General features: G+C 42.2%; 1 protein-coding gene across 1 annotated transcript; it reads left to right on the top strand.

Moving 5' to 3' along the window:
- Window positions 1-1547: 1547 nt before the first annotated feature.
- On the top strand, window positions 1548-22945 carry FYTTD1 (forty-two-three domain containing 1). Its single transcript, XM_065410723.1, has 9 exons — window positions 1548-1718; window positions 4809-4940; window positions 10060-10205; window positions 12300-12412; window positions 15961-16057; window positions 17233-17297; window positions 18328-18402; window positions 19278-19404; window positions 20873-22945. Exons 1-9 carry the CDS (start codon window positions 1619-1621, stop codon window positions 20966-20968), a joined length of 951 nt encoding a protein of 316 aa, XP_065266795.1. The 5' UTR covers window positions 1548-1618; the 3' UTR covers window positions 20969-22945.
- The last annotated feature ends 866 nt before the right edge of the window (window positions 22946-23811 follow it).

Below are 23811 nucleotides of genomic sequence, written 5' to 3'. Positions count from 1 at the left end.
GCAGGGATTGGTTCTTGGCCCTATGCTATTTAACATTTTTATCAATGACTTGGAAAAAAACATTATCACTGATAAAGTTTGCAGATGACACTAAAATGGGGGGAATGGTAAATAATTAAGAGGACTGGTCACTGATTCAGAGTGATCTGGATAGCTTGGTAAACTGGGAGCAAGCAAACAATATGTATTTTAATATGGCTAAATGTAAATGTATACATATGGGAATAAAGAATGTAGGCCATACTTATAGACTAGGAGACTCTATCCTAGGAAGCAATGACTCTGAAAAAGATGTAGAGGTGGTTATGGATAATCAGCTGAACATATGAGCTATCAGGGTGATGCTGTGGGCCACAAGAGCTAATGCAATCTTGGGATGCATAAACGGGGGAATCTCAAGTGGGAGCAGAGAGGTTATTTTATCTCTATATTTGGCAATGGTTGACAACTGCTGAAATCCTGTGTCCAGGATTGGTACCTACAATACAAGCAGGATGTTAATAAATTTGAGAGGGTTCAGAGAAGAGTCAAGAGAACGAGTAAAGGGTTAGAAAACATGCCATATAGTGATAGACTGGAAAAGCTCAATCTATTTAGCTTAACAAAGAGAAGGTTAAGTGGTGACTTGATTACAATCTATAACTATATACATGGGGAACAAATATTTAAAAATGGGCTCATCAATCTAGCAGGGAAAGGTATAATGTGATCCAATGGCTGGAAGTTGAAGCTGGAGCATGGAATAGAATCCACATACCTTGAGTCCGAGAGTCCTGTAACCTAACCACTAGATAAATGCCTATTTTCATGATGATCATTAATATTTAATTAATGCTTCATTAGTTTAGCAAGATTAATAAACCTTGATAGAGAGCAATGGGGATATATAATATTTGCATGCTCATAGACCTATTGGGATCCAGGAAGTGGGCGGGCAAAGCAAAGCCCGCCCACTGCTAAAGGATCCCCCCCAGCCTAAGGGGGGTTCCACAGGACCTGGAGACCAAATTGCATGCTCATAGAGGTAGGTATATATAGTAGTGCACTGGGTTATTCAGCTGTATGATAGGGTACTTAATTGGCCACACAAGGATATTTGCACAGGACTATTTAGTTGGGGGCAGACTGGGGCAAGGGCACATGGTATTTGGGCAGTTTAATCACATGTGGGAGTAGTTGTACTGAAGCAAGGAGATCTTTAGTTGCATGCAATGGCGTGTGCATGGATTGGCGTCATTTAATCATTCACTGACTGGGGCATTTGCACGGGGTCTTTAGTCGTACACGAGGGTGTTTGCACATGGACGCCTTGGGAAGTCACTAACCTGCTTTGTGCTGGACATTCTCCTCCTGACCTGTAGGGGGCATGCTGAGGCTGAGATTACAGGTTTTTCCCGGAGAAAGCTAGACCTCATCATTGACCCCTCTTTTACGCATGCGCAGATCCCTCTCAGCGAATTATTGAATGCGCACGCGCCTATGCTCGTCTAATCGCGCGAGCGCCAGCCAGCCACAACACAGGCTGCTGGGTCGGCCGGTGAGGATGTGACCGCGCGTGCGCAGAGTGGGCGGCCGTTGTCTCAGTCAGGGAGGGGAGGCGGCGGCTCTCAGTTCGGCCATGAACGGGTTCCGTGTCGGGGCGACCCCTTTGGGCTTCTCCGCGGCGGCTGCCCGGAGCGGCAGCAGCGAGAGCCTGGAGAAGATCGACATGTCGCTGGGTGAGGAGAGGGGCGGGCCGGGCCGCGACGGCCCCTCCCGAGTACGCCGCCCCACTGCTTTTGGGGCGCGGGCCGGGGCGGGTCGTTCGGCCCTAACCACGTGTGGGTCTCGCGGGCCGTGCGGCGAGGGCGGGGGAGGGGGCGCGGACCCGACCACTGCCGGGGGCGGGGAGGCGCCCTGGGCCTGGCGAGCTTGGTGAGCGGGCCCAACGCGGGTTGGGCCTTGTCTCCCGAGTCCCTTTCGACTGCATGGAAGGGGGCGGCTCCTGAGACCACCCCCGGGCTGCCCCTCCCTGTGGGGGTGGGGAGCCGGTGGCGCAGGCCCGGGGGCCTGGCACGCGCTGCAGCTCAGCTGGCTTCCGGTAGGACCCATTGCACAGTGACTGGGGTCCCACTCAGGCCCATTGCCTCAAGGGGGCGGGGGGCCAGCCTTCCCGCAAGGGAGGAAGCCTGGTCCGGCATGCCCTGCAAAGGAAAATAGTCAGGGAGGGGGACTAGGCCCAGCACAGTGAGTCAGGCTTGGGCCCCTTTTTGTTGTTGTTATATAAAGGCCTGGTATTTTTTCCCCCTAAGAAGAAAAGTTGCTGTTTAGATCTCTTACCTTAGCAATGGCCAGCCTTGCCTAGTTTTGGAGCTTGACCCATTGGTCAAGAAAGAGCCTCAGAAATACAGGTGGACTCACCATTGAAGTGGTCGGTGTATTCAGGCTTTAGCCAAGTGGGCTTTTTTCTTTTCTTAAGGAGACTTTGGAGTTAACTGGGGGTTAACCAAAACAGCTGAGTTTAAACACTCTGCCTAAAAATTCATATCTCTTCTCAATTCAGTTTTACTTTGAATCTGTGATGTCTTAATCCGACGAAGTGGGTATTCACCCACGAAAGCTTATGCTCCAATACATCTGTTAGCCTTAAAGGTGCCACAGGACTCTTTGTTGCTTTTTACAGATCCAGACTAACACGGCTACCCCTCTGATACTTAATCCTGTTAGTTATCCTACTATCAAGTTTCCCAAAATTCTGGGGAGAACAAGATCTGACTTTTTTTTATGTAAAAGAGATTTTCTTTGGGGGGGAGGGGGACTTCATGTTGCCTTTATGAATATGAAGATGCAAAAAACTTCTTTGCAGGTCACCTTAAAATATGAGGGTGGCTACAGCTTGCCCACTTTTATTGCACATCAAGTGGGGTTTGCCAAGTGACTAACCCAGTCCTTCATTTGGACAAAACTTGTAAAACACTGGCTCAGGGCTCCCTTAAAGGTAGGAATGTGGGAGGATGGAGGGTTGGTTTTTTGTATATAGTGTATTATGATACACAGATTCAGTTTGATTGGCTAGGCAAGATACTTATTTTGGTTGCCTATTTTGTTTCATTCTAGTCTCACTTTAATGTTTTCTCTTTGTGTCCATTTTTTATCTAGTAATGATTTACTATAGGTGTGTCAGTAGCAATACCTTACAGAGAACTACTAATGTGATACCTTGTTTGGAAATTATTCTCCTTATATTTTCTATAATCTCATGTTTAGTTTGTTACTGGGGTAATTTACATGAAAACAGAATCATCCATTCCTATTGTCCCTCAGCTAAAGGCATGTAATCTGTTGTAGGGTTGGCAGGATCATGGATTATATGAAATCCCACATTTGTCATGGTGTCAGAAAAGTTGTTGACAAATGTCTCTTATGTCGGTATAACTACGTCCCTCAGGGTGTGGAGTGACATAGTTATACTGACCTAACCCTGGTGTAGACAAGGCTTCTTCTGTTGTCATAGCTATTGCCTCTCTGGGAGGTGGAGTACCACAAATTGGCAAAGCTCTCCAATTGGCATAGGCAGCACCTTCACTAACCGCTAGTGTGGTGCAGCTGTGCCACTGCAGCCTTGTAAGTATAGACAAAGCCTGAGTTAATGATTTCTGATAAAGAGCTCTGTGGAGCTCAGAAGCTTGTGTCTTGGATCAATTTCGGTTGGTGAAATAAAATATATTATTTCATCCGCTTAGTCTCTGTGTTTTCAAAGGTATTCTTGAGTTATCAGTTGGTCTGCAGTCTAATATGTTATATTTTTTTTAACCTTAAATTTTCTAAAGTGATGTGGGAGATGGGTCATCTGCTTTAAAATGTGTTTAAAATGGACTAAAATGTTTGGAAGCTTAAAATTCCACTGCTAACTTGGCTGAATGTCATAGTACCGTGTCTTTTTTCTGATTAAATATGTTCAGTATTAAATATTGTAACATATGTAGCATAAAATATATAGACCAGGCAGTATTATAGAAGTAATATTTCTAGAACATTGTTTGGTATTTTCTGACTTTGTATGATTGATTATGCAGTGTTCTAAGACACTTCATTTGAAACAGATTTTTTTTGAGAAGCAGATTCTTCTGGTTCCTCCATACAGTTAACCCAAAAATGTTATCCTTGACCTATTTCCAGCTATTAAAATTATCTACAGAACTTGGGTTACTTTAATAGCTGCCGCAAATAGCCACTTATATATTATATATATAAAAATGCATTCCACAAAACTTATTATGAGGCTGTTGTTTTAGGAGACAGTTTAATTGAAATTATTCAGACAGTAGCATGAGAGTAATGCTGTAAAGCCCAGAGTAAGGCTTTTTGAAAATTGTTGCCCTAAAAAAAAAAAAAAAAAAAAAAAAGGAAAAAGTGTAGATTTCTTATATCTATGCTGAATACAGCAGTCCCACTTGACTGTAATACTAACTTACCAATGTAAAATAATTGTACAGTACAGAAAAACTGGTGCCACTCACTGGGCACTACTAACTGCTGACTCTTTACTGGATAACTTAATTTTCATTATTGGTCTTAGAGAACCTAATGCAAGAGAAATACTTGAAAGGATGGTGAGTTGCAAGTGACATCCCCACCAATAAATCTGAAGGGCCAAATAAATAGCCCTGGCTCCATCTTTACTCTCCCATTGAGAATTATTCCTAAAAGACTGACTCTGGGAGTTTGCCTGAGTAAGGGCTATAGGGCTTAATTCAAAGCAACTAAGATTTTATCGCTACTTAAAATACTTAAGTCTAAAGTGTATCATAAAACCTTTATTTTTGCAGATGATATAATTAAATTGAATAAGAAAGAAGAGAGAAAGCAGTACTCCCCCCAAATGAACAGAAGGCTTCAACAGAATGGAACTCTACAGTTCAGGATGAGGGGGACCAGGTGGGGAATCCAACAGCAGACAGGTATGTGCTTTATAAAAATACAACACAGTTCTCATAATTACTGTGTGGTGAAATGTCACCTACTAAGTAAAGCCATGTAGCACCACTTTTTGTACTTTATGAAAAAGTATGGGTTGACTTAATAGTTCACTCAGTCTGTTCCAAATGCTGTCATGTGTGGAGTTTAAATTTATAATTCAGCTCTAGTTTGTGATCCTCTTAAATAAGTTTTCTGTGTCCTAGTGCTTCTATGTGGGCTCAGTGTTTGGATTTCCATGGACAACAGGAGCTGTGGCTGTATCACACTCCTTCCATGAGTCGGGGAGTCTTGCTCTTTGTTCAGCTTTCTCCTGGAAGTTGTATTGACAGTATATTGTGAACTACATCCCTATAGCCCTCTTCTGAGGAGTGGGAGAGCGGGATATCACAATGGTCGGGGTTTGTAGGTGGAGAAACCCGGAGTCCTTGCCAGTCCCTAAAACTTTCTGTAAACCATAACCAAACTGTTACATTCATTAAGTTGTATCTACCTATCAGGCCTTTCACAAAGGCAACTGCTATCTACATATCTTGCATTTCAGTACCCTACTCGAGTCTTTGACACTGCCTCTATGCAGCAAGCCTGCAAAGTAAGACTTAGTGAAATCTGAGTTCTTTACTCTCCAGAATGCACAAAAGGATGGAGCAGAGTGCTTGAGTGAGAAGCTGCTCCAGATACCTCCTTTGTGAACAAAGATCTTGCCATGTCTCACTTTCCAGGCCCACAGTGTTACAGTGCACTAGAGGTGTAGGGGAAGAGGGCAGTGAAGAGGAGGTAAGGTGTACAATTAAAAAATTTAAGTCAACATTGCTATCTAATTCTATTAAAGATTTCATTGGTAATGATGAATATTTCCAGTAGACTGTATTCAGATGCTCTTGAGGCACTACCCAGATTCTAGGTGGCTAACTAGACATGTGGCTGTGACACTGGTGCTTTGAAAGGTAACTATTTGTACCTTCTTAGCATTGTGCTTAATGAAAGCTATACAAAATTCAACTGTCTAATTCTGATGAAATAAGCTTATGATGCAGTAAAGTGAATTATGAAGCATTTAAAAATTCCACTTATGCATTTTTTCATTTTGTAGCAAGTAATTTAACTTAAGCTTGCAGCTGTCTCTTAGTGGAATTTTAGTAAGAAACAAAAGGAGACAATTGCTAATACAAAAATGGGAAACAAGTGTTGGATTAAAGTTTATATGCATCAGAGTGTTTGATTTGTTACTCAGGTATGTATAGTGTGAGAGTAAGGGTTATGTGTTTTAGTCCCAAAACATCGGCTTTGTATGAAAACCAAACCTAACTCCTAAAATTGATCAGTTTAAAATAAATTTGTTTGGAAATCTTTAAAAATGCACCTCTAATGTTTGGGTTACAAACACAGCAGAATAAAGGGCATGAGAAGGAATAAGTATCTTTGACTGGAAATTGATCATAAATATACTAGCCTCCTTTCACTGTCCAAGCCATGCCAAAATGAAAAAGTCCAATCTGCATTAATGTCATTTAAGATACTTGTAATATTTTCAGTTCTAATTTTCATTTTCAAATGGAAAATTAGAACTGAAAATATGAAAATATTACAAGTATCTTAAATGACCTTTATTAATGCAGATTGGACTTTTAAATACAATTGACAGTCCCTTAGTCTCTTAGGGAACTGCTCTCTTTGGCTTGTATTCACTATTGTTAGAGCTGGCTTAAAAACAGCAAACGTGTCACAAAACTTTTTCAGATTTGAAGTCTCTCTCTCTGTCTGTCTGTCTGTCTCTCTCTCTGTCTCTCTCTCTCTCAAAAGAGCTCTAACTGTTCTTTCCTGCACAACTAGACAGGCTCGCCTCTAGTGGGAAATGAGCCCTACTCATTTCACATGGATGCTTTTTCAGGCTCTGAACAGTTCTTCTCCAAAGCATATCAACAGCTACTCATTGTTCAGGCATTGCTGCACTGTTGCAATTCACTGATCTTGTTTTGGGGGGCGTGTGGGGGGGTCTTTATTCCCAGAATATTAAATATCATATCTCTGCCTTGATAGAGCAATAATTGTTTTTAATTCATCTTTATTGACACTGTTAAACTGAACCAACAGTACCACTGTCCCGTCTTGGGGTCTGAGTGCACCCCCACAGATGTCAGGCCTTGAGCCTATCTCTCCCGGGGTGGAATTGTGCAATTCTCCCACTCTTAGATTAGGATCTGGGTTACAGTCCGTTGGATACCAACCAAGACTACTTCAGTGGGTCCAAATTTGGGAGCGTGGGACAGCAGCTGATCAAAGTGTCTCACAAACAACGTCTTCAAAACAATGCATTTATTCTTTCACCCAAAGGTACAAAGTGCACAGGGCTGCAATACGAAACAAGAGTCCTGCACACATTTCCTTAAACTTAACCTCTCTATCCAGAACTCAGACTTATTCCCATTTCTGAATTGGGAGAAACATGCTTCCTGCTTACATTATACTCTTTCTGTCTCTGAATGAGTCTTCCCAGCCTGTTGGCTTTTTCCACTGACACACTCTGGCCAGTCACTGAACTGTCTGTCTATCTTTCAGTTTCTATAAGGGTTTAGTTTACCCTTTGATGTTAGGCTCTTATTTGTCTCATTGTTTTACTTTTCTTGCTTGGTTCTTTAACAACCCTTTTACAGTCTCCTTTGCTTTAACTCTATGCATTCAGACAGCAGCAATACAAAATTGAACAGTGAAATCAAATCACACAATCTATACAAAAAAAATTAGACATTATTCTCATTTGTCACATCTGATTCTTGGGTATTTCTCATGGCCTAGGTCCTTTGAAACCAAAATAGGAGCCTATTGACTAAAGATTTTTCTTCATGTGAATTCCTTCTTAACTCGAATCTAATTCCTTTTTTGCTATGCTGTGCTCCAGCTTCTATGAGCCTTCATTATACCTTTTTTATCCCTAATTCAAGGTATTTTACATATCTGTAAAAGTTAGTATGGATGTGTTCCCCCACATGTCTGTTCCAGGCCTCAGAGGTTGTTCTTTTTACTAGGGTAGCCTGGATCAAATGTGTAAGGAGTGTTCACTGTGTACTTTACAAATGTGTTTAAGTATCTTGAATTAGAGATAGGTGTGGGGGGCAAATATAGTGAATAAAAACCTCATAGTAAATATTGGCACTTGACAAAATTTCATATCAGGTGATGTACTTAATACATCAGGCAAAATTCATCCCCAATGCTGCATCAGATGCAATAATCAACAATAGAATAAGTGCTCACATTGAAAATGATTGTGAAATGCAAGTTTTGAGATGAATAGGACAGTCCATACATCCCAGAGCTGCGATTTCAAGCTGGCAGACTAAGAAGAGCTGCTGCATTGATTATACTCATTTCACTTTTTCAAAGTGATCTTCACAACCATGAGGACTGGAAACCTTAAATGAAATATTTGGTTCTGAAGCAAGGGGTGGATTCCGCAGTAAACTGGAACTGTGGAATTATGGAATACCTAGAACCCGGTGCATGATGCTGCAGCAGATCCTTTGCTATACGGGAGCAGCTGAGAAATGAGCTTCTGGAGGTCATTTAATGTGCTGTCAAGCTTCTTCAGCAGGACATCAAGGAGAGAGGAGTTGGAGATTGGGAGTGTGGGGTGGTAAGAAGAAGTTAGTGGAAAACAGTCTAAAAAATCTTCACCCTTTTTTTGCTTTCCATACCACTTCCAATAGGAAGGAAGTCACTTTGAGACAATCCTCCATGCCCTGGTCAGATGTAACTACTTTCAGCGCTGCTGACCTAGAATGAAGTGCTCTACCTCTGGTTTCTACTGTCCAGTCCATTATACACTGAAAAATCTGTCCTTGAACATGTTTATAACAGGGTGTGTGTTCCCCTTCAAAACAGAGCAAAAACATGGTTTGTTTATTACTGTAGAAGGGAGACCAACTTGTGTTCTCAAATCCTATTAGTCTTGGTCTTTACAGGGTCTAATGCTATTTAGGAATATGATTAAATTGTCTCACTTATAGCACAAAACCAAATGGTTAGAATCCTGCCTGTGGAGCCCACTGTTGCAGCTGGGCCCTCCAGGATGGTAGATGTTGACAGTGTAGACCACATCTGAGTATAATTCCTGTTTTATAAGCTGGGACTTTCCAGACTCTTGTTGCTTGCTGTATGATCAGAGAGTTGAAATAAAATATGCCATTTTGTGCTGTTCGGCTATGGTCTGATATAGTTATCTTCTTGGTTTAAGGCCAACCTTGAACTGACTTATGTGATGTAGCAGCATCAGCATCTGCAACATGAGGCCAATAACTTTTGCTTTAAGACAGAGGTTCCCCAACTCTTGTTGTGTCCCCTTCAGAGATTCATGTCTCCCTCTTTTTACGTAATGGTACCATAGGGGGTGGGGAGTACTCACCATGTGGCAATTGAGGAAGCCTTCCACTCTCTACAGTGGTCAGGTAGCCTCGGCTGCCAGGACCTGGCTCCCTGCCTGAAGGGCTGGTGTCAGGAGGGGAACAGAAGGCTGCAGCCCATGAGTACTGCCCATCCCTCCACCAGACTAAATACCCTACAGCCTCCGGCCCTTCAGCATGGCTCTGTCTGCTTCCCCTGCACAGGCTCTATCAGTCAGGGGACGCGGATGGGGCTCTGTGCCCTGAGGCTGTGCTGAAGGGCTGGGGCCAGCAGGGGGCTCTGTCTGGCAGGGAAAGAGCAGTACTCCCAGGGTGCAGCCTGCAGCCCCCCACTCAGAGTCTGTGTCTGCCTTTCCAGAAGAGGAGAGTGACTGCACTTTGTGGCTGCAGCTGTGGGGGAGCAAGATGGGCAGGGAGCCTGATCCTGGCGAGACAATCTTCATAGAACCCCACCCACTTCCTCTGCTGGGCAGAGTCCCCTGCTGACCCTGGCTGTTCAGCATGGCCCTATCAGGTCCTCATGCCTCCCGATAACCTTGTTGCAGCCCCTTAGGGCAGCATGCCCCATGCTTTGAAAACATCTGTTTCACAGCTTACATTGTAACTGTGCAGCTAGCCGTCACTGAATATCATGTGCCCAAGGCTATAGGCTATGGTATCTCCTTCTGAAACAGTTTAGTAGTGCTTCTTTTTTCCACTGTAGGTTTCGGTAAGAACCGTTTGGGACGCAGGAGGAGGGTAACAGGGAAGAAGCGGCCCTATGGAGTTATAACTGGCTTGGCAGCGAGGAAAGTACTAGGTTCACGTGGAGGGATTAGTCCTCTGAACAGACAACCACTTAGCGAGAAGGTAGGAATACAATTTTTTGTACCTTGTATAACTGTCCGTGCTTGGCAATGGGAGAGTTATTCCTAAAGTAAGAAGTGAATAATTAGTGTGACAAGCAGACTATAAAAGATTCAGAATGACTAGTTTTTAAAATATCTAAATGTATTTATAGTATAATGTTAACACAAGTATCTGGTAAAACACATCTGCGTTAAAATAAGTATTGCAAATCTTGTCATGATAACTTGTCCAAGACCAGTTCTTTGAAAGATTTACTAGTCCGGAATGCCTTTATACTGTTACAACAATGTTTCTAGCCCGTAACATTACATTAAAATAGCCTAACTCTGAATACTATCTAGCTTTTCCCTCACCCTACTCCAAATCTGACTTGAGTTTAGAGCGATATTCGCAAACACTTAAAGCCAGAATGTAATGCTTCGTACCATATGAAGTGAAGGCATTTTTGAATAATCCTATCTGAAGTGATTTAAATCCTAGAACAAGTACAGGTGGGGGAGTAACAAAAGTAATCAGAATGTGACTGTTAACCTCTGCTTATTTGTGATGTGCAAAAGTTAAGAATAGAAAAACACTGCCATATGAAACTTGAGATTCTCTCTACAATGGCATGTAGAACTTGTACCTAGTTCTGGTAGTCCATGAGTTAGCAGACTCTAAATCTGTTACTGATTGCTTGGTTTAACAGAAATAGTCTGGCACAAGTCCAGAACAGATATAAGTCCAGTCTTAAACAAATGTAGTAGATTTTTTTAAAAAACTTAACAGCAAGGTTCTAATTTTGAGTTGACTTAGGCCAGGCGGTGTGCTCGTCTCATGTGGCAAGTATGCTAGAATATGGAATTCATCAAAATCATGGAAGTGATTCTTGACATCACAGTGGATGGTTATGTTCATAAGGATTCAGGCAGGAGGAGCAGCAAGCTAATTATAAGAGGAAGGGAAGTGTTTTATACATGGAGAATCAACAGTAAGGAAAATATGGTTGAATTGATTTGACATCTTCTAACAACGCTTGCTGAAACCATGGTGACTCTTTAAGGATCCTAGAACTGCTTGTAGTGTATATTTTCAGAGGTATACAAGTTATGCTTAAGTATATTCTCCAAATTGCAACTTGTAACAAGGTCTTGGACAGATGGTAAAATTTAGATTATAATGACTACTTTTTTGGCCGGGGGGGAGGCTTGGAGGAAGGGAATAAATAATCTTGATAACAAAGAGGTAAATCTCTTGATGGTATAAATCTGTCCATCAACTTAAGTGAAGTAATCCATGAGACATTTAGATCGGTGATTTTCAAAGTTTGGGTCGTGGAATGCGAGGCACTGGGTCACCTTGCTCAGCACCCAGGGACCCTGGCGGCCGTCCAGTAAAAACTAGTAGTCCCTACCTGTTCTGACACCGTGCTGCGCCCTGGAAGCAGCCAGCACCAGGTCTGGCTTGTAGGCGGGGGGCCATGGGCCTCCGTGTGCTGCCCCCGCCCCAAGCACCGGCTCTACACTCCTGGCCAATGGGAGCTGGGGGGGCGGTGCCTGCGGGCAAGAGCTGCGCGGAGCCGCTTGCGCGCCTCCACCTAGGAGCCGGACCCGCTGCTGGCCGCTTCTGGGGTGCAGTGCGGTCCACGGTGCCAGGACAGGCGGGAAGCCTACCTCTGCACCCCAGCTGTGCTGCTGACCGGAGCCAACGGAGGTAACCCCGCATCCCAATCCCCTGCCCCAGCCCCCCCAAAACCTGGAGCCCCTTCATGCACCCCAACCCCAGAGCCTGCACCCCCAGCCCAGAGCCCTGACCCCCTCCTGCACCTCAACCCCCTGCCCAGAGACCCCTCCCACACCCTGAATCCTGCATTCCCAGCCCCACCCTGCAGCCCTCACCCCTGCACCCCAACCGTCTGCCCCAGCCCTGAGCCCCCTCCCACACTCCAAACCCCTCATTCCCAGGTCCGTTGGGTCGCTGGCATCAACAATTTTCTTCAACTGGGTCGTCAGAAAAAAGTTTGAAAACCACTGATTTAGATTGATATCATTAACTTTGAATGAGTTGTGAAAGGGCACCATTACTTGGATATTTAATTCCTTTTTATTTTTAAAGAACACACAGCGAAACTATCCAGTTTTGAAAAGGAAAATGACCCTTCAGAGGCCATTTGAATTGCAGAGAAAACAAATGCCAGCTCTCAGGAGGCCGGTCCCATTAAACAGGAGGTGAGATTTCTAACTGCTGTTTTGAGATGCCTTTTCCAGCTCATCCCTTCGATAGTGATGAGTTCTGTTTCTGTCAGTGCTGACTTGGGACCAAGAGAGCTAAGACTGGCAGCAGTAGTAGGATTAAAATCTTGTACAGTTAGTAGCCCTCATGCAATACTCTGATTTGTGTGCCCTGATGATGGGATCAGTTGTTTCCTGGAACTGTTAGGAAGCAGCTTTCTTCACTTACACCTGCTACTTACCTCCATTTAACACAATAAAATATGTAGCTCGAGTGTTCCAAATCTATAAAAATGGTTAATACATGTTCATCTTAAATTCAGGTAACTTTAAAAGTGACAATTCTTATTTAAGTAACTTTGCTCTCATTGTAAGACACTTTACAGGATCTACTACCGTTTTCAGTTTCATGAAAACTATAGTGTACTTTGTTTGCTCCGAAATTATTCCAATGTACTGTGTTAAACTGCAGATGCTTCCATTTTAAAAACAGTTTACCACACAAGGCAATATTATGCACATTAAATATTAAACCTTGCCCCATAGCTGCTGGTGTGAATCCCATTAATTGTCTGGATCACTTAAGAAATTAAGAATGGCCATACTGGGTCAGAGTAATGGTCTGTCTAGCCCAGTACCCTGTCTTCTGACAGTGGACAGTGCCAGAGGCTTTAGAGGGAATGAACAGAACAGGGCAACTGAGTGATTCATCCCTCGTTGTCCAGTCCCAGCTCCTGGCAGTCAGAGGTTTAGGGATACCTGGAACACTTAATTTTTCACCTTTTGAATACTATGTTTAAAATTGTAGACTTTCTATTAAGACTAGAGCATTCTAATGTAAAGGCTGCCGGAGAGTAAGTAACTTGCAGCGTCAAATGTATGTTGTATAGTCTCGCTCTATCGTGAGCCAAATGACTTGGGGGTTTGTCCATCCAACTCTTGTATGTGGACAGGGATCCTCTGGTTTCGGCCAAAATAAACCAGGCACTTCTATTGTCCTGTTCAAGTGGAAATGCTAAATATGTGGACTGTGCAGTCATGAGATGCATAAGGCTAAATTTTTGTTTTAGGGTAGAATATTTCTCTGACTGCTTTCTATTTCTATCCAAATATTGGCAGTAGCACACGCTTCATTAGAGTGTTGGGCTGGTTTCACCTAAGGAAATCAACCTAACCTTTGTTCATCAGTTGATTTCTCCCTCCTCCCCCTTTCCATATCACCCCATTTTGTTCAGGAGTACATAATTTAGTAGATGTTCTTGGAGGTCTCCAGATTTCCATCATTAAAAAAACAAAAAATCTGCTACTGTCTTCCAAAATGGTTTTGGCAATTAGACCATAAAAACTTGGTTAAACAACTTTAGCAATTTTATTATCATTGATGTCTCACTTAAAAATAGGCAGTTTTCTCTATAGAGGGCACAGCTGAATTAAAAGATTGACTTATATTGGTACTTGTAGCGGGGTGGACACCCGCTCCTGCCCTGAAGATCTTGAAACCAGCCCTGAAAGAGGGCTGCAGGGGTTAAAAGCAGCCCTGCAGAGGGCTGCAGCTCTAAAAGCTGGGCTGATTGGGGAAGGGGCTGCAGCTGGGCCACCAATCAGGCCACAGCTGGCCTGTATATAAAGGCTGGGAGCCAGGAGCTCAGCAGTCTCTCTCTGTTCAGAGAGAGAAGAGCCTGGCTGCAGGAAGCTTAACTAAGTGCCTAGAGTGGAGCAGGGCTGGGGAAAGGCAAAGGGAGCCGGGGAGCTCCAGCCTAGGAAAGCCCCAGGCTGCAGGCCTGGTAAGGCCTATTAGGTACTGGGTTGCAGGGGGCAGCCCACGGGTAGGCAGAGGCAGCAGGTCCGAACCCCTTTGCCTGTGATGAGTGGCTGATACTGCAGTCTGCCCCAGTGAATGAGGGCTAGATGGAGACTGGGCAGTAGCCAAGACTGAGGCAAAGTGGGGGTTCCCCTGGGAGGGGGAGACCCTAAGAGTGAAGGGTTACTGCTAGGGGGCAGCACCCCAGGTAAAAGGGCACTGGGGTCCAGGGCGGGACATGGGGGCCAGAGGACAGGTGGATCACCGGCCTGCAGAGGGCGCTCTGGAGCTAGATCGAGCTAATTCCCTGAGAGACCAGCAGGAGGCGCCGCAGGGGTGAATCCGCTCCTCTACAGTACACTAATCTCTTGATGAACACCATTTAAACAGGACACATTGCAGAGACACACAAGACCTGAGAGCTAGGAATTCTCGATTCGATACCAGTTTAGACAGACTTGTGCGGATTTTGGCAAGCCACTTAACCCCTTTGCACCGAATCTCCGTTTTGCCTACCTAATTAGCAGTTTTTGGAAGGATTAATATTTGCAGAGTACTGTATATGGTGCGTTGCTTTGTATTGGAGCCAAAACAAGCAAGGTAGCCAAGCAAGCATAGATACAAGAACTAGAAAATCATTTGTAGGCTCTTGCGTAGGAAAGTAAATCAATAAATATCATGTGCCCTTCAGATTATCTGTTGATATCAACCTGCCTTACTTCCAGGATTTAAATCAGAGGGTTGTTAAAGCAGAAACAGGAAACAAAACAATGACACAGATAAGAATCCTGGAGGAGATCATGAAAATCAGTTTTTGGGGAATACTCCCCTGTCTGGCTCCAGGCAGAATCTCTTACTTGTTCTATAGCTGAGCCTAGGATCAAAGGAAATCCCAAACCATGAGGGTAGACAGCCAGCTCCTTACTTTGGTCACAGCATCAAAACCAGGGTGCGTTACCTCTCCCATGTGGAGCAGAGTGGGACCCAGGGTTGGTCCCTGCCCATCTCCACATGGGAGTGATAACTCCCCCTTATTTTGATGCGGTGACCAAAGCAGCGAGCTCACTGTCTACCTGCTAATAGTCTACGGGATGCATTCGCCAACCATCCTTGCTACCATGTTGTCACAGACTCACAGGACCCATGCTCTCTTGGCTCCGTATGGTCCCTGGGAGGAACCTCCTTTGGTGTGATAGCCCTCCTTGGGGGTCACATTCTTGGGGGTTAAGCCCTAGGCACCGCCTCCTCCTGGAACCACACATCTGAGCCTTCAGCACACCCCTCTCTCTCTCTCTGAGCCCCCCTCAGAGAGTCCACTCACTTTGGACCTCCTGGGGGGCCTCCATGACCTAGTCTGAGTGTAGTTGGACTGAGTGGTTCCACCCAAAATGAGGTGCAGGAAGCCAGGCCTATCACCTATAGGGTGCACCTGAGAGACTAAAAAGTGGTCTAAGGTGTAGTTTCCCCTGTAGCCGTGACAACTCCATGTGTCTTTTAAAAGAAAAACGTAGATTTAATAAACCCACTCTACCCTATTTAAATATTTAGTTGGGACAAACAAAGTTAAAAGGCTCAGTTTCTAAATGTAGCTACCATCTGACTTGTCTTAGTGATGCATTGGGGAATATGAGATGTTTGCTTCTTGACTCCATTATCCACAGTCTTGTTCTATTTTTCTCTAAAAATTGGCTGTCCATATAAGTTTTTGATAATGATATTGTTCTTATTTTGTAAAATGTTACAGGAGTAATATACCATCCACTTTTGCCAGAATTGGAAATAAACTAAACCAGCAGAAAGACATGCGTCAAGCAACTTTCCTCTTCAGGAGGGGTCTGAAGGTACAATAAACATTTTCTTAAATAAAAGAAATACTGTGCACTAGACTCTAAAATGAATGTTATTTTCTTCGTCAGCTCCCCATTTGATGGATCAGACTATCTAGATCAACTCTGAATAAAATCACTTGATGTGTCGTCTTTGATCTCTGAAAAGACAACACTTCAAGTGGCCTTGGAACCATATACTTACCATTCCAGGAAAAACCTGGGCCTATCTTGAGTTAAAGATTTCTTGTAGAGCAATGTGAGTCTTTTTGTACCCCAAAAACAGTTGAATCATTCTGAGGTTTATGGAATTGGGGTGTGTATTTCAGGATAGTGGTAAGCCCTTGCAGCTTCTTCTTGAAGGTAAATTGTTTAAAGCTACGTATGGGCTTTTAAAGTTTGCCTTTAGTTGAAGGATGGAAAGCAGTAAGCTTCAGAATTGCATGATTTGTTTATCCTTAAACCATAAGTGGTTATACAGATTTATGGTTAAACCATATACATCTAGAGCAATCCGCCTCATAAGTAACAGTCAAATAACTAAGAATGTAAAGAGAAAAGTGGTTTTTAATTTTTTTCCTTTATATGTTTGAGCCCTAACTGTAACTGACACTGCATGGGTAGACACGAGCGCCACTTACTTCAGTGGGGTTCTGCACAGATACAGGGGTCAATCCATGTGGAATCACTTGCTTTAGTGAGGATTTTTCAGACTACAGGAGGGGAGATTAAAAAACACAATCAGAATGTGATAAAACTGCAAATTGGTAGGGGGATTCAGTGGCATTAGATACAGAATCTCTTATAGTAAGTTTCTTTTCACCACATCCCAGTTTGTGAATCTCTCTCCTCTATTCCAGCCATGTGTGTGGGTAAGCTTCCACCCTGTCTGGTCCTTATGACTCTGGATGGAATCTCTCTCCTCTCTGTCTTGCCTATTGGGTTACATTTTTGGCAAATTTCTTCATTTTAATCCCTTTATAAAAATTGCCTATGCTCCAAGGGAACATGAGTTTCTGGGGCCTTAGGTGACCATCTGCAGTTGAACAGCACTAAAGTTGTAGATCTGTTTTTGGTATACATCTTATGGATGTGTTCATAGATTCTTGTTCATGTTTTAAAACCTCACACTGCAAGATCAGGAAGCGTAACAGTATTCAAATCCTGTACCCATCTTTCTGTGTTTTCAGGTGCAGGCACAAGTACAGCCAGTAGAAGAACTTCTGGATAATCAGGCAGCAAAGAGAACTCGCCAGTAAGTGTCATATTTCAGCTGAAGAGCTACAGTTAAGGCATTATCCATTTAAACTGCTTTGCTTTAGTCCTGTTGTATCCAGAGCACTCTAACTTGCTCCTGTTGTGGTGACTGGAACCTTCTTTTGTGGGCTTCTGAGTTGAGTAGTGACATGAATTTGGATGATGTACTATGTGTTTGGTGGGAAACAGTGTTCATCCCTTTCTCCCTCCTTCCCGCCTGCCTTCCTGCTTTTACAGCAGCTCTTAGTTTAACTGGAAGGATCACTTGCACAAGATGCTTCCAGGAATGAGGGATCTGTTGCCAATTTCAGAGCTACTAAGTAAGCTCTGCGCCCAAGGCTCTGTCATTTTAAAACTTTAACTTAGGCTCTATATAGGACAGTAGTTTCTCCCCTCCTGTCGATGTAGCAGCTACTGTACCTAATTTATAAATCCAGAGCCTGTAAAACAGTTTAAAATCAGTGAGACAGGCCATTTTCCAGGCTTACATGTGAAAAGGATAAGATAAGATCGGCATGTCTATGAGGAAAGAGGGAAACTCCACTTCCCAGGCTCTTCATGGATAAGCAAAAGGGATTGCAGCAAGCTATAGTAGGAAGAATAAACAGCTCATATGAGAGCAGCATATGTCACAGAATTTCAGACTCATTATTGGATTTGATGGACCTATCTGGTCTTATCTGCACTGAATATTTTCAGAAACTCCCATCATTGCTCTAGCAATTATTGAAATGCTAGGATGGATTATGTGTTGGCACTCTTCACCTGATGTCATCTAGAGATGCTCTGAATAGTTAGACAATTTAGTGGCTTCAAAGGCCTGTGCTCAGTCTATGCTAGTGGTCCATATAGATGTGTAGCTTGTGCCTGGTTGTATGTAGTCTTGGTATACCACCCTATACTCTGAAAACTAGAGTTCTGACAGACTTTTAAAATAGTGGCTAGTCAGGAATGTGCATTTCATGTAAAGCCCAAATGGTACGCTGGAATTTCAGCCTGCATACGTGATTCCTGTGCTTTCAAACTAGATGGCGAACTTCTACCACAAATGGAGGCATTCTGACTGTATCTATTGACAACCCTGGAGCAATCCCATCCCCAGTGTGAGTAGAACATGCCAAACAATCTTCTTCCTTCATAATTCCAGTTACTGGTTCTGGGACCGGTGTAGCAAGCTCTCTATACTTACAGCTCCCAGTGGCATGAATGGGAGTTCTGTCTGTGGAGACTTTGCAAGATCAGGCCCTTTCTGTTTCTCAATCTTTGTTCAGATAATGTGTAATTGTTGGGGTGCACTTTGAGGTTTCTCAGGAGCTTGGTGTGGGCTTGAATTGAATTCCCCTCCCCTCACCAAGTCTTGAATGACTGAATGTCCAGGAATTGGTACTTGGATCCTCCCTAGTTTGTAGAAATAACAGTAGAATTGAGTTTAAATCAGACAGACATTCTTGTGTTCCTTTTTGTAAATTGGACAGGATAGCTGTATATTAAGATTCTTAGTGTTCAACTTCAGAACTCTGAGCAAACCTTTGATCAGTGGTACCTATCCTCAAAAGGGAATTGCACCAGCCTTGCTCTTTGTAGCTAAAGCTTGTAAAATTGACAGTAAAGAATCACTATATATCAATAGTGCTAGAGGTTTAAAATAAATATGCAAATATTTAAAATTTAATTTTAAAATACTGGCTCTCTTCCCCTCCCCTACCTACTTTTTAGCCCATTTAATCTGCGGATAGATATTGTTTTCAGTGAAGTGATGAATGGTTATACTCTGCCTCCTTGAAATCAAACATTCCCAACTATCCAGTCAGTGTTTCAACCATATTCTAATAATTCTTCCTTCCGTTGCAGTATTAGCAGTTTACTTGGAAGTGTGGTCTCTTGTCTTTTCGTAGTACATCTTTGTAGACAGTAACACCTGATTATTGTTACATCAACCTTTATTCAATGTGCCATTTTAAAAATAGTCTTCTTTCAGTTCCCAGAAGCCACGGTTAACTCGTATTCCTATGCCTCCATTTCTAATGAAGAAGGAGCAACCAGAAGAGAAGAAGATTCCCAAAGGAGTTACGTTGCAATTTGATATCAACAGTGTTGGAAAACAGGTAAAAGCTGTTTCCTAACACTTACTTGGAGTGATTCAACATGTAACTAAAAGAGGTTTGGGGCTCCTTGTTAATCGAGTTGTCTAGGGCTAAAGTAGGGGACGAGTAGTTAGGCTTATTGATTCTGCTTCCAGTTTTGGCATTAGTTTGCTGTGTAACTCTGGACAAGTACCTAACCTCTCTGGTCCTACTATTAAAAAATCTGTTATGCCTATCTACTTCACAGAGGATTTAAAACTTAATAGTTGTGTAGCACTGTGATGTTCCCGGATGAAGGGCACTATATTCCTAAATTGAGAGTACGGCAGGGAACATCTATTTTTTTTTTTTTCCTTCTCTCTTTCATGTCTTCTGCACAACGCAGATGGCTGAATCTGACTAATTCAACTTCAGATGAGGATTGAAAACAATGACTCTTCAAAAACTTTTTTGCATCTGTATAAAATTGAAGAAAATCTCCTTGGGGATTTAGTTACATTGTTTTTTGTTTATATGCAGTGCCATGGCTCCTGAGTAGAGTCCAACATCAAAATCTGACATTTTGGGAAAACAAAATTGTGCAATTTTGTGGTTTCAGAATTTGGGCTTTTTGTATCTAACAAACTTGCCAGACTGAATTACGTCACTCTACAGTTATGCAACAGCTGTGTCTTAAGTGAAAAGGAAAACTAAATTGGGGGCTGAGGAATAACATTCAGAATATCAGGAAATACAAAAGTAAAATTTCAGACTGGTGTTAACTCATCAATGTTACAGGTGGTGAAACTAAAATCATATTGTGACAATACCCCATAAAAATGTCATTGCTGTGTTGTGTGACTTTCAGTGATTCCAGATCAAATCTTGCTTTATAAATAAAGGTGCTTTTTGTAACTGACTCCCTGTTTCCTAAAATAAGGAGGTTATGCTGGGTTCTTTATTCACATTCATCACTATGCAATGAATATTGCAAGTGTTCTTGTGAACAAAGTCGAATAAGTGAATTGTTAGCTAGAATAGAATCCAGTTTGCTCTCCCAACTGTGTGGACTATGAAACAACAGGAATGTAAAATAGTAAAAACCCGTATTCGTCACTGAAGTTGGCAGATGTAATTTAATATGTATGGAGAACAGATCTGTGGAGTCAAAGTTCTGTTTTCAGCTTTTTTGACCTTAATTTATATTTTTGCATTTCCTGACTTCAGTTGCAGCTGAACACTGCATTAATGTTCTTGCATCTCATATAACTATAGTAAAGATGTATTCTACTCATGTACTTTTTTTAAATAAATACCGCAAAAGAAGGAAAACAAGATTAACTTATCTTCAATGTTTGTTTACATACAACCCTTAGATGCGTGTTTCAGTATGGATAAAAAAATCTGAGCAGAACTAGGCAGGGGTGATACTCATTGTCCTAACTTTGCTATTGTAACAGATCAGTCTGATACTTTGCAAGCTCTATTATGAAATGATTTTGTTTTTCAGACTGGAATGACTTTGAATGAGCGCTTTGGGATCCTCAAGGAACAAAGAACAGCCCTGTCTCAGAACAAAGGAAGCCGTTTCGTAACAGTGGGCTAGAGGCTGTCGAAAGGACACATATATTAAAGACTCCACCGATCTGAGAAACTGGGATGAAAGTGGGCAGAAGAGTATAGCATACGTCACTGAAGTTCTCCAGACTTTTTGTTAGGATGCTGACACAACTAAATATACTTATTGATTTTACTTTTAATAGTAAAAAGACACAATGACCCAGGCAAAAATAGGGCAACTGATCTGCTTGGTAAGTGGTGGTGTGTTCTGATCTAAACAGATTTTGTGTAACCCCAGCTGGTGATTAAGGCAGGAGATTTATTGCAGTTTCCTTCACAGCCCAAGTACAAACGGCAGGCAAAAGTTAATTATTTTTGTTAGTGACATTCAGTATCTGCTCCTCAACCCCTGCTATAGTGAAGATCGTGTCAATATTTCCATTACAAACCTCTTTTCAGAGGAGCAGAGACTCTGCCAGAAAGCTTCCCTCCAGATTGCAGTCTGGCATAAAGCCTGAGTTTGAGAGTATTTCTGTTCAAGATGTAGCCGCCTCTTTTTCTTTCATAGGGGTTTGGTTGTAATTCTTTGTGCTTCTGACACTCGCGGGTTTTTTTCTTCCTTGGAGACTAAATTTTTTGCATCCTCATTTGAAAAAGTAGTTTTACTGTCAGGCCAGGTACTTAACAGGCATGAAGACTATACTACTCATCCTTAAAAGTGGTCCCCCCAAGTCAGGGTTGGGCAGTATGGGAGAAGCTTGTACCGCAGCTGTTCATGTTGTATCTGCCGCCTCAGTAAATGGAACTTTCTCTTGCATTTTGTTTAAACTCTACCCTTCTATTCCTTTTTTAGGTTTTCACAAATGTAATGCAATATGTTTGTGTTTGGTGTCCCTTTTATAAGGGTAAATACTGACTTTCATATAAGAAAGGGTAATGTGCTAAGTTTCCTAACCCTCCCAGACTCTGGATTTTAATGTCCTATACCTTGCCCCTAAAGGGTTTCCTCAGTCTTTTAAAAAGCAGCCACACAGATAAACTATCAAATGACACCTGTTTGTATATACCAAAGAGAAATCAAGGATGAGCCTGATCTGAAGTAAAGTCAAATATCTTGACTGACATTGAAGCTGGGGAAGAATTGCTGGGATAAGAAGCCCACATTTTGCAGACAAGTAGGCACATGCTTAACTTTATGTACAAGTGTAATCCCACTGGCTTCAATGAGACTGCTAGCACGTGTAAAAGTTATGCATGTGCATAATTATCTGTAGGATGACTGCCAAATTGGAGCATCCTCATTGTGCATTCACACCCTTAATGGAAACAAAGCACCTGTTCAAAATTGTACAGGTAAAATTATCTTCAATTCCACGAGCTACTGGATTTTCAACTGTTTCATAGCAATGGGACTTAGATATAGCCAGATAAAAGGAATTGTTGGCTTGCTGCATCCACAGATGCCTATGGTGCAAAGTAGTTTTAATACTCTCTTGCTTAGACTATGGATTCAATTTTTTTAAAACTGGTTTCTTTGCACTTTTTCTGAAATTCCGAGTAAACAGCTTGTTTACCCAAGAGTTTAACATTGAGAGCATTTGACAGTGGAAGGACTTTCTTTCATATAGCAGTTTTAAAGTCAAAATGCATCCTTGACACTGTTCAGTACTTAACCCTTTATTTTTAACTTTGAAAACCTACCTAGCAAAAATTTAATTAAACTTCATGGGTGTTAAGGTTTTTTAAATTACCAGTAGAAATTTTGTTGAAAAAAGTCCCTCTATTAGAATTTAGGTAATGTGGTGTTAGTCATCCTGTTTCAGTGCATACATTTCCTGTGTACCAGGATGCAACAAAGATGCAAAACATTGATGCAATGCATCATGAAAAGCTAGTTTGTATTTAATGAGAGAGATGGCTTTACACTGTACCTTTTGATATTTTTTTTTGGAGAAGTTACTACATTTGGATCTATTCTGAAGCTTGTTGGTTTTTTTAAATAAAATGTTACAGGTTTCACATTTTGTGCCTGCTTATAAACCTTTGGCCAGTACATTGATAAATTATGCAGATTTCAAATATCGCACAAGGGAGAATTCAGTTCTTGTTAACTGTAGCTCTTAACTTGCTGTATGTTCCTTGAAACATTTAACATAAAGAAATCTGCACTCCTGAGTCAGCCTACATCCTGAGATGTGACCAGCACTTCCTGCTGCTGTATTGTGTGAACTATGAATTTCATTTGATGAATACGTTAATTAAAACTGACATTTCTGAGCTTTCTCTTAGCAAGTACCATCTAACTGAAAAGTGATTTAGTCTGTGAGACACTGCCAGCTGAAGATCCATCTGCACATAAACCGCTTTAGTATGGTTCACTAATCAGAAGATAAACTTTAATCTAAACCAGTATTACAGGATCAGTGTGTTTGTCCCTGACAGATTCCCCTTCAGTCTCAAATGAGGTCACTTTTCAGTGAGATGCCAGCAGGAGCTTAGATTTGCAATAAAACTGCCACTTCTAATTCCTGCTGTAGACAAAACATAGCCTTTAGATATGGTTGACAAAATTTCAACTGTGGCAAGTGCCTGGCCAGGCCCCTGGATTATCTAAATTCCCTGCTTTTCCATTACCAGCTAAGGCCTGAATGATGAGCTTGTTCAGATATTATCTAACAAGACATATGCACTGGTTTTTATTGCAAAATAGCATATCTGTCCTTCCTGAAAGATCAAGGTGAGCTTTTGTGCAGACATCTCAAATTATAGTGCTGGAGTGAGTCTTTTATTTTTGACTAGTGACTGGGGTAGACCTTAAAAGAAGAAATGTTTGAAAGGGTTGCACTTATCCCTAGTTCACAAAGCAACACACCTTATTCACATTCAGAA

This window comes from Emys orbicularis, chromosome 9 (genome assembly GCF_028017835.1).
Source record: "Emys orbicularis isolate rEmyOrb1 chromosome 9, rEmyOrb1.hap1, whole genome shotgun sequence".
Classification (NCBI taxonomy): domain Eukaryota; kingdom Metazoa; phylum Chordata; order Testudines; family Emydidae; genus Emys; species Emys orbicularis.
This window is presented reverse-complemented; position numbering and strand designations above follow the sequence as displayed.

What these genes read in the sequence shown, in the direction of transcription:
- FYTTD1 (XM_065410723.1), top strand. Translation starts at nt 1,619, where the DNA reads ATGAACGGGTTCCGTGTCGGGGCGACCCCTTTGGGCTTCTCCGCGGCG. An exon ending in GACAACCACTTAGCGAGAAG is followed by an intron (nt 10,206 to 12,299) that starts GTAGGAATACAA and finishes TTATTTTTAAAG; the next exon opens with AACACACAGCGAAACTATCC. An exon ending in TCAACAGTGTTGGAAAACAG is followed by an intron (nt 19,405 to 20,872) that starts GTAAAAGCTGTT and finishes TTTGTTTTTCAG; the next exon opens with ACTGGAATGACTTTGAATGA.